Consider the following 10486-nt stretch of genomic DNA (forward strand, 5'->3'; position numbering starts at 1 on the left):
GTGAAAGTTTCAAGCAAGCAGATTAGCTATCTCACAGCCAATAGGATTGCTTATTGCTGTTTGCTGTCAAGACGAGTTAGCAGTATCAACGAACTAGATATACCTGATTAGATGTCTTAATAGTTTGAAGTATGTGTCACTCACATGGTTTAATGCAACCAGTGCATCTTTAAAGAACGGGTTCATTCCATGATACTCTAGGGACAAGCATAATGTATTGAGGAAAATAAACGCAGTCACGGCGAATTCGAACATCTGATTTGACACAACATAGAAGATCTTCAGTCTGATCCTCTGGAATGAACTAAGTTCGTCATGATCCAAATTCTGGTATGGTCTCCATTGTAAGGTTTGATCGGAGTCAGTGGATGAGAAGTTTTTGTCTGGGGAAGAGGACGTTGACGCTTCAGACATTAATGATGACAATGACATTGCAGTGCCGTGCTGTGGAATGGGGATAGTCTGGTGTCCATTTGACGTCATTGCCAACTTCGAATCCGTTTTTGCTCTTACGATTGCAGCTGGGTCCGGTGAAGGATGTATTGCCGAGCGAAAGACGTGTGGTGATGGTTGGGCTTGGATGGTCTGTCGTCTGCGACGCCCAAATGGTCGTAGTATTGTCTGTTGGTTTTGATCGAAAACCACGACGTCTGGTAGCCTGTCAGTTGTATGAAGGACCGGACTTGGCAGGTCGAAAAGCAGTACGGGGACAAACTTGTTGTGCAGAGAATAAGATGAAGCGATTGTCTTGAGTTGTTCATAATACTTTTCCTATGAAAAAGGACAGATCTCTGCTTGTATAGACTTATAGATAAATCATTAAGGGACATTACAGTCCTATTATTATGCAAGAGAATGAAAAGAAAACCAAGTCAGCAGGACCGTATCATGTTCTTGTAGTGATGCTTATCCAACGAACCTAAGTCTCAAGGAGATATAGTCATCCATTAAGCACACCAATTGCCCTTGTAGAGAGTTTCCCATATCGTTGTTAGATCAAGTGTCACCGAAATGCTACTTTGACAGCTCATATATATAGAGTTTTTATGGCTACCTAAAATTGCACAGTCCACAGCCTCCAAAGATAAGAAATTACCAATCTGAATAAGGACCGAAGCTTCGATTGTAAGCGCTGATTATTAAGACGAAAATTATTTGTAGATATTTAAAAAGTAAAGAGACAAACTAAATGAAAAAGTAGCAAATTTTAGAAATGCGATGTGTGTTAAGGATTTTTTTCATTTTTTATTCCAACTGGTTTTTCTATAATCACAATGAATTGAAGAGGAATGTTGTCTTACCCGATTCGCGATATTTTCTGCTTCCTGTTCATATGACAATGCAACAACAGCCAGCACAAGATTGATAAGATAGAATGACCCAAAGAAAACGACAATCATGAAGTAGAATATACACCAAGATCCAGTTGATGATATTACCTAAGGAAAATCGAAATTCTTTTAGCTTAAATAAGAAACAGCTCCATGTAATGTCGCGAGAGAGTCAACTTCACTTCTCAACGCAAAAAAGGCCTGTTAACAAACATTTCCTTTTTAAAAATAATCAGTGTAAAAGTGGCTCTGAAAAGACTAACATTTTTAAACGTACTTAAGTCTTTCGTGGGACACCCAAGGAAATATATAAAGAGATTGGTGGATCCAAATAGGACAGTCGGTTCAAGGGCTCCATTGGTAATTTTTTCAATAGGCAACATTGATGGGCAACCTTTACTGTTTATTTTTTTTTTATTCTGGTGAAAAGCGTCAGGCGAATAACTTAAGTATGCTTCAAAGTATTTTCTCCTTTCAGAGCCATTTTTATTTTCTGTATTGCCAAAAGATTGTTGTCTTAAGAGCTGCTAGATCGTGGCACCAAGCCCGATTCTTGTCAGAATCAGACTTCATAGTATCGTTGCAGGTATGAACAATTCAGCAACCTTCAACAGCGATGTATGATAAACACTATTTTTGATCTAACTAAGTTATTTAACGACTATCTATACACAAGGATACAAAAACATCTGAAACTAAACATTGGAATATATTCTATTGTGTAGAAATGCGTGATCACATTTTTTCTTGTAAGCAAAATAATATTCTATGTTCTTGGATTTAGAAATCTTCATTAAAGATCTTCAAATAAGGAAGGGCTCACATTGATGACGTCATGAAAAAAAGAAGGATCAAGGAAAATTGTCCCTAATTAGATGATGGCATTTCGTGAAGTTCTGAACTGGGTGAAAATCTTCGTGTCCTTAAAAGATGGTATTTAGAGAACATGGCAAGACATCAGGAATGCCAAACAACACGATATCAAAACGCACTGATTATTCTCTCGGAATTGTAATTTTGGTCTGTGCCGCTGTATTTTTGATAAATTTATCAGCTTTTTGATAGGTACTCACATGAAAATAAACATTTTCCCAATAGTCCATCGTAACTAACTGTACAGATGTGAGAAGCGCCCATCCAAAATGGTCGAAACTTGTGTAACCATAGTTCGGGTTCTCTCCAATGTCTCGAAAACAAGTATAGTTTTCCGGGCAGAGCCTACAAAAAATATATTAGATTAGATTAATACGACATCCACTTTTCCCTGACTGAAACTTCGGGAGTGAATACGGCATATAATGTCAGATCTGTGTAAAGCCACAAGGATGCTTTAGGGAAATTTTAGCTTCTGATTAAAAGTATTAACGGTTAATAAAAAGGCTAATGGAGATTTTTGGCTTAAACGTTTGAAATTAATAATGTTAGGTCACCATGTTTAACACCCTGTGCTTGAAGTTCCTTTGAACAGATTGCGATTAATTCTTAAGCGGAGTATTCAAGGACCGTCAAAGGATTATGCAGATCCTTCTATAAATTCCTCTGCATGATAACAAAGACATTTAAACTTGTTTTGTGCGTAATTGCATTGCTCTACTGCATTTTTTTGGGTCAGGAGGGTTGTTACTTTTACCACTGAATTGTTGCAACTGTTGGTTGTTATGCATGCAAAACCGCTTTATCTTTATAAAACCATCATGTTTCCATATTAATTACAATAATAGCTGGAAGGTAAAGTCCATCCAGCAAATTCTTAGCTGTGAACTCCGATTATCGATATGATCTTCAGCTTATTGAACTTAACGGCTCATCGATAATTGGCTCACCATAAACAGTCATGACTTGTTCGACATTTGCTTCAACAATAGCTAGCCCATGGGCGCCAAAAAGGGAACAAGGAGGCGAATACCCCCCTGTTCCAGATCAATATGTCTTCAGGTATCGAAGCCTTTTCTTTAAATGCTTCAGACTGTCTCAGAAAAGCTCCTGCTTTTGTAACTTGCTAAGACGGATGTTGCAAAACAAAAGCTAACTTGACTGAGTTTGAAAAACGTTCGATCGATCAAAGAGTCATCATTTCAAATATCCATCAATTTTTGCCCATCAGTTGCAACACTACTTTCTTAAAATCCAGAAAACATGGTCAAAAAGCAAAACAATTCCCTGTGGTTTGGGCTTGGTGATGCAAGTCGCATTTTACAGATGGATCATACCGACAATCGTCTGCTTTTGCAGCAACAAAATTCCCTGACATGTTCATTTATCCCTTAGCAAACCAAATGAGAGGTCATTATTAGAACTCGTTCCCAGCAAAGCATATAAGTTCAGTACCAGGAACGAACCAATCTCTCACCTGCTTGTTGAAGCATTACCGCATACCATAGTCGAACCATCGGTTGGGTACCAATTAGCTGCAATATACATTTCTGAGGTCAGAATCGTGATATTCTGCATTTGAATAGTGTGAAAATATAGAAGAATAGTGAGTTGTAATGGCAAATATGAAGAAGTAGGTACTGTTATAATGTAGATTGCTGAACTGCTTAGATGAAGATCCATAAAACGTGGGAAGGATGTACAACATGTCGAAAGGATGTAAGTCAGAAAAAGGTTCTTCATTTTTACAATAAAAGGACTTTTCATCCCCCCCCCCCTTACCCAAAGAAGGATTCACATCTAAACACAACCAATAATCTTTCACGATAAAAGTGGTAGATTGCATTTCATCGATGTTTGAAATCAATCCTTTTGAAAACGCACTTGTCGTTGTTTAACCACACAGTAGCAAGGTACCAGTACCCATCAACGGTTGTAAAATCAAAATATGATCTGAAATCATTGCGTTTCAGGATGAGTAACCCCTGCCTAAAAATGGTGCGCGTTGAATATTTCAGTGCTGCGAAAAAGTTCTTTTTTTTAAGAAAAGCATAGATTCCCTTTTCGTTTGATTTTGAAAAAAGAAACGTTTCGGCGATATTGCTAAATTTTGTTTAACTTTTCCAAATGCTTTTTCTTTTACAGTAATAAGAAACTGAATGCAGACTTCAGATAGAACAAATTCCCGACGTTCTCTTTTTTCTACATTAAGCAAATGTCTATGGCAGTATGATTTTTTTCTAATTAACCAGCTTACCTTAAATAACATCTTACCTTTATTTAAAACATGTTGGGCGTACGGTAAAGAAGAATTTGTAGGCGTGAGGACACATTTGTTACGTAGATAACCAGAGAAGAGCTGGAGACCAAGTAGGGCGAAAACACATATAAAAAATGTGGTTAACGCGAGCACATCAGACAGCAGCCTCATTGACTTCAGCAATGCATTCACCATAGTCTTGAGACCTTAGGGATTGGAAATGAGATAAATTATAACCTTTTGCAGATATTTCTAGCATTAAAAGAACTTTTATTTACTTCTATTCCCGTCTTTATTTGCACCATTATACGATTCCAGCCCTTCATTGATTTGCGAATATTTTATGTCAATGCATTCTTATTGGTGCACTGTTTTATTTCTACCGTTTCTATGCCATTTCTGGTTACTGTATCTATATAATTTCTTTGCATCGACACCCTTTTCTATTTGTTTCCTGGTTCTGCCATCTGTAAACGGTTTTTTCTTCTGTTTTCTCAAGCTACAAAGCAGTGTGGCTCATCAAGCTTCCTACATGCAATTATTTTATCATTCAAAGTCGAAAATTCTGTTTTAATGAGCAGAATTTCGTTGTAATGAATTTCGCTTTGCAAATGTTTATTTAGGTACGGGTGACCCTTTGTGACATAAATTATAGCTATGGGTTTATTAGACTGGCAGGTCCTGTATTGCCTGTGTTTTCTGAACCGCTGTTTTCACTCCGCTGACATGAATCAAACCAGAGCTTGCATTGGCTTTTCAAACAGCATGGAAATCATAGTGATAAACTCAACCTTACCTTCAACAGCTGAAATCGTTCGCAATGCTCTCAGCACTCGAAAAGTTCTTATACCAGTGAAATTTGACACCTTCGGTGTGATTGTAATATACCTAAATAGCAGAAAATCTTATACTCATTTCAAGAAAGCTATATTAAAAATGCTTATAGACAAAGATCTTATAGGCAAAAATGATTTGCTGCTATTCTTGCAGATTAAAGGCCTGTTTGTGTTGTCACTCTCTTTTAAAACAAATTTTCATTATGACCCTCTTTGTGCAAGAAAAAGATCTTTGGTAAAAAGAGTTTGGATATCTCTTCACTTTATAATTCATTGCTTGGCCAAGAATTTATTAAAACTAGAAACTGCTCACGTAACGTTTAGATTAAAAGACATTTAAAAAAGTTAAGCAATCCTAAATCATCATCAAGATGCTACCCCAATAATCTAAACCTGCTGGGGCAAAAAATTACAACTATTTGCAGATTACTTAACAATGCATGTTTTCTAAGTATATACAGTATAAAGGCGTATCGCTCTAGGCGTATTGATCATGTTATATCCGAAGCACGTTGTAACCAGGGTATGCTAGAATTGACTAAAACCAAGCACACCTTTTGCTGGGACCAAGCACACCAGTACGTTATATAAGAAAGTACGTAATAACCGAGTACATTATTACTGGATTCTACTGTACCGTTGAGTAAATATGAAATCATATGTCACTGTCATTTATACGTCTTGATAGCAGCCGTAATCTCCGATAACCTGTTTGTTACAAGATTTATCCGAATGACCGAAGTTCAAGGTGGGATTGAGCAAGGCGGAAAATATAAACCTAACCAAACATGCATTTCAATTAAATACTAGGAGTAATTTTTAAGGGTGATGGGTGGCTACGTTTCCACAGTCTCAGCTTCTCCGCCCATCAAGGTGTGAAGAAAACTTATGGGAGCTGTAACTTGCCAGTCTAGTTTCGATATTCCTGTATATAAAATCTCTTAACCAAATGTTTCTAGAGCAATTTAAAAAAAATGGAAATTCTACTTCTGACACTATCAGCCAGCAAGGTTCTTCCTTTTCTTGTATCATATGAGAGCAATATAAAAATCACCCCCACCCTCATGAAAGGCTCAAAAGTCTGTTTTTAAAACCCTTAATACTAAAATGCTAGAAGATACTTACCCTAAACAAACAACTACAAAATCTAACCAATTCCACGGATCTCGCAAATACGCATAACTATGTAAGACATATCCTTTGGCTACGATTTTCAATATCATTTCTATGGTGTAAATTGCTGTGAAGACATATCTAGAAATTAAACAGAAATTACAATTACAATGGCAGACATTGAAAGCTGCGATTTGTAAGTTAGTTTTGTTAGTATGTTAGCATGTTAGAAATAATTCGTAAGAAAAACATTTTAGGCGGCGGCAGACGCACGTTTCTGCAAAATGATGCTTGTGTCTTTCAGTATACCGTCAAAATTAACAAATAATTGCTGCCAATTGTATTTGATAAATGCAAACCAAGATTTACTGATATTTCGTCATTTTTATATCCTGTATCATTTTAAAACATGCATTGAAATAGTTCCTTAAATGCATCAAACATTTTTATTGATCGTAAGATAATGGACATCGTTCATTAATGTTAAAGCGTTCTCTTACTTTTCAATAGCAATGATTCAAAAGCAATGCAATTGCATTAATTTTTCAGGTTCATATAAACCTTACATGATCACAAAGCTAAAATATCCTTCTCTAGTCTCATTCCACCAAGGAAGAAGGAGATTTTGGAATGAACAGACTGACGACGGGGAGAGGTCGGCGATTGGGGGGGGGGGGGGGGTGACGATAGGGCGTGTAGATGGGAAGAGATTAGGGTCTGTCGCATTGTGCAAAATAAAGAAACATGAGTACGATATACTTTATAATAAGACTGGTATTATTAAGACCCCAATCCCATTAAATTTTAACTAGCATCGCCCTCCTTGGCCCTGTCCCATTGCTTTTAACTTGCGTCGAAGACCCTGGCATATGAATAATGCTCATATAATTACATGTTAGAGTCATGGTTGTTTATTGCAATTGTCAGTCACCAGCACATGAAAGTAGCAACTGTTTTGAAAACGGGAATGATTTTTCTTTGTCGGTAACTGGGCAATTTCGTCTTACAATGCTTTATTGGATCAGTATTTTGGCTTTCAAACATGACAACAAGCATCGGTTTTTTTGAAGTTACTAGTCTTTATGATACCATTATACTTTTTATTTTTATTTGATAAACACATAAATAATTATTTTGATAAAGCGCTTCCATACAATGCAAAAGAGAAACAATGTCAGGATTTTCACATCTTCAACTGTCACAGGCTTTTTTCAGAAATAATTTTAAATGAAATTATTGCGTTTATCCTTTTAGATTCGTTCCAGTTAAATTGAAACTTCGAACACAGGTGCTACAAAATGACGATTCAGAATGGGTTTTGGTGCTGCTACTTCAATGGGGCCGAATTTGATGTTCGTCAGACTCCTAGCACAGACTAGCGATTCGTGAAATTTAAATCCAGTAGCGCGCAAAGATTGATCCTTAAGGTAACTATAATTGAAGCTGATTTCAATTCATTTTTGAAAGGATAAAAATTATCCAGGTAATCGTCCCTTTGAAAATGATAATTTGATCACCAACAAAAATACTGATACTCACGAGAAACTAACCGTGACACCGCAGAAAAACAAAAAGGTTATTTCCAGGTTACTTTTTTAAATTGGTTGATATGCATGAGGTACGACTTTGAAACTCACACAGTAATAATGCTTTTAAGGACTTGACGGTAGCACAGATCATTGCGGAGCAGAAGTTATGGTCTGTAACGGAGGAGGGCCTAGAGTGAGCTCTGCCGATCGGGCATCCTAAATTCAAATATTCCACAACTTTAAAAGCCAGTTGCCTTATAAATTTGTTAAAAAGATAGTATTTGTTCCAAAAACGGACTGCATGAACGACCATAATAAGAGTAACTTGTTCTTATGACATAACAGCCTACACCATTCCATGAAAAAGTTCATTTACGTAAAGCTTTTAGAAAGATTTCTCCACATCAATTCTGTACTAATCTAACAATACCTTTTACAGGTTAAACGTGTATTTGACAATACAAAAAAGAATGGGACCATCATCATGCAACTTATTTTGAAAGGACCCCTGTTTCTAACTGTGTAGAGATAGCTACTTACTCCGCCTCTTCTGGTGGGTTGTCCAACGCCAAGAAAATGCAGTTGATGAGAATTGTCAGCACAACAAAAAACTCGAAGAATCTGGAAACATCTGGGTCAAGGAAAGCTTTTTACAAGGTATTTTTAGCAATACTTAACAAGTATTTTTAGCAATATGGCCATCTACTGCATCAATACGTACCCACCGTGTCACTGACTTACACCTACAAAATGATCAACTTGTTTGCGCTTTTCATATTCATTATTTTACTTTTCATTTTTTCGAGAAATTATCACTTTGTTTTCTTAGGAAAGCGTTTCTCCATCAGCTAATTAAGACCAAATCAGATACCAAAACTGCCGCAGCAACATTTAGCAAAACAAGTATAATTGAGGTGGTGATAAACTAGTTTCCATACCATTTACTTCAGAACATGTATTCACTAGGACAGATACAGATAAATTTAGCAATGAAGCGGAAATCCTGCCCTCCTCCAACCGCAATTTTGGTTAATTTCAATACTCGTTAGTTACTGGTGGAACATTGACTGGTTTTAATTTTGTAAATGTCTTTAATGAAGTTTCACAGCCAAGAGTTAAGTTTTGAATCCGTTAAGCAATTCAAGAATATTGTTTTTCAAAACAAAAACCTGTTCAGTTTTGGCGGAATGTAATCAAAGAACAGTTTTGGGAAGAGAGATTAAACTGCTCAGCATCATTCGGCTTATAAAATTTACTGGTTAGTAGATACTCTAAAGTTAAGCAAGAAGTAGAAGACTTAGACAAAGCCAGATAAACTTGGCAATTTCAAAATCTGACAATACATTATAAGGCTCAAGATGTTAGCTTCTATGTCTAGAACATCAAAAAACATGTTACGTATATATATACTTGGAGGGACGTGTCTGATTCAGAGTTGAATCAAATTTGGTATGACATTTATTGTCGCGTTCATAATTATTTCTTAAGCAAGCCGCAAGATATTCAGTTTTTGAAAAGATACTGGTTGGTGATTATCAAAATGGACAGCTTTCGAATGGGGTTCTTCGGGCCTAGCAGCCATAGTGACCTGCTTTTGTTGAATCTGTAGACGTATATCTTTCCCAGCCGTTGAGATAAGACCAGGAACGTCTGAAAAGAATGAAGACTTCATTAGAGGGCATTTATTATCATATGCGTGTATAAAGCAAAGAATGAATTAGTGATGAACATAGCTTTATCATTTTAGTTGAATAACGTGTATCAGGGAAGCATAGTAGTTAAAGATACTAGCCCTTTGATTTATAGTTTGATTTTAATGGTCGCTTAATGGACAAAAAAGGAGCATCAAATAGTTAATCTGTTACGCTTTCCATACCAATTCTGAAAAGACAACCATTTCCTTAACAAACTGGCCACTTTTTACAGTAGTGAGTCTAGCTGAACAACAATTGGAGAGGCCATTGGGAGTAATATTGTAGAGACAACGCGGCAATGGTAGTTTAGGTCGTTCAAAGAGTTTTGAAAAGCTTTAACAGTTCTGTTCGCCTATTTAAATAATAACAAAGAGTGCTAACAATTCTACAACATGTGCTTTGTCTATCCATAAAAATTTCAATTGGGTAGGAAGCAGCTTGGAAGATGTGAATGCAATGAAGCTAGCCACTGTTACAAAAGCGAGGAAACTTAAATGCAAAATAATTTTCATCCATTTCGAGTTTAAACTTTGCATCAGGTCAAATGACAATAGAATTTACAATATGACAAGGGATAACAAAAGCTGTTTCATATTTCTATAATGCAATATAGTTGATAGGATAAAATTTCTTCAAGGGTGTTATCTAAATAAGGATAATTCTGCCATGGAGCTAACGACAAAACAAGAAATCATCCCAGCAACCTAGACAACGCTGTGACGTTATCTGATGTGTGTTTGCTGGGTTCTCTTGCGCGTTCGATCTTGTTATGAAAGACTCTAGCAATGAGGCTGAAAGAGTCTAGGTTTATGCACTAGCAATTTGAGTGCACTAAAGAGACTGTGCAAAC

General features: G+C 36.5%; 2 protein-coding genes across 8 annotated transcripts in view; one reads left to right on the forward strand and one right to left on the reverse strand.

The window, feature by feature from the left end:
- Positions 1–10486, forward strand: part of LOC135687650 (NCK-interacting protein with SH3 domain) — an 82386-nt gene that overhangs the window by 35877 nt on the left and 36023 nt on the right. For all 3 annotated transcript variants that reach the window (XM_089114654.1, XM_089114653.1, XM_089114652.1), the window contains exons 15-16: positions 7668–7840; positions 8382–8599. The gene's annotated coding sequence lies outside the window, so the exon portion shown is untranslated. The remainder of the gene's footprint in view (positions 1–7667; positions 7841–8381; positions 8600–10486) is intronic.
- Positions 1–10486, reverse strand: part of LOC135687649 (sodium channel protein 1 brain) — a 45659-nt gene that overhangs the window by 12750 nt on the left and 22423 nt on the right. For 4 of the 5 annotated variants that reach the window (XM_089114649.1, XM_089114648.1, XM_089114650.1 and 1 more), the window contains exons 2-10: positions 9465–9592; positions 8483–8563; positions 6426–6554; positions 5261–5352; positions 4479–4670; positions 3682–3739; positions 2405–2549; positions 1302–1439; positions 145–771 (exon numbers count right to left, since the gene is read on the reverse strand). In XM_089114649.1, coding sequence (XP_088970775.1) covers positions 145–771; positions 1302–1439; positions 2405–2549; positions 3682–3739; positions 4479–4670; positions 5261–5352; positions 6426–6554; positions 8483–8563; positions 9465–9592 — 1590 coding nt within the window. Of the gene's footprint in view, positions 1–144; positions 772–1301; positions 1440–2404; positions 2550–3681; positions 3740–4478; positions 4671–5260; positions 5353–6425; positions 6555–8482; positions 8564–9464; positions 9593–9818; positions 10479–10486 lie in introns of those variants that run through there. The other variant, XM_089114651.1, reaches the window with a different exon arrangement.

Source organism: Rhopilema esculentum, chromosome 20 (genome assembly GCF_057945365.1).
Source record: "Rhopilema esculentum isolate cy_ngs chromosome 20, ASM5794536v1, whole genome shotgun sequence".
Taxonomy (NCBI): Eukaryota; Metazoa; Cnidaria; class Scyphozoa; order Rhizostomeae; family Rhizostomatidae; genus Rhopilema; species Rhopilema esculentum.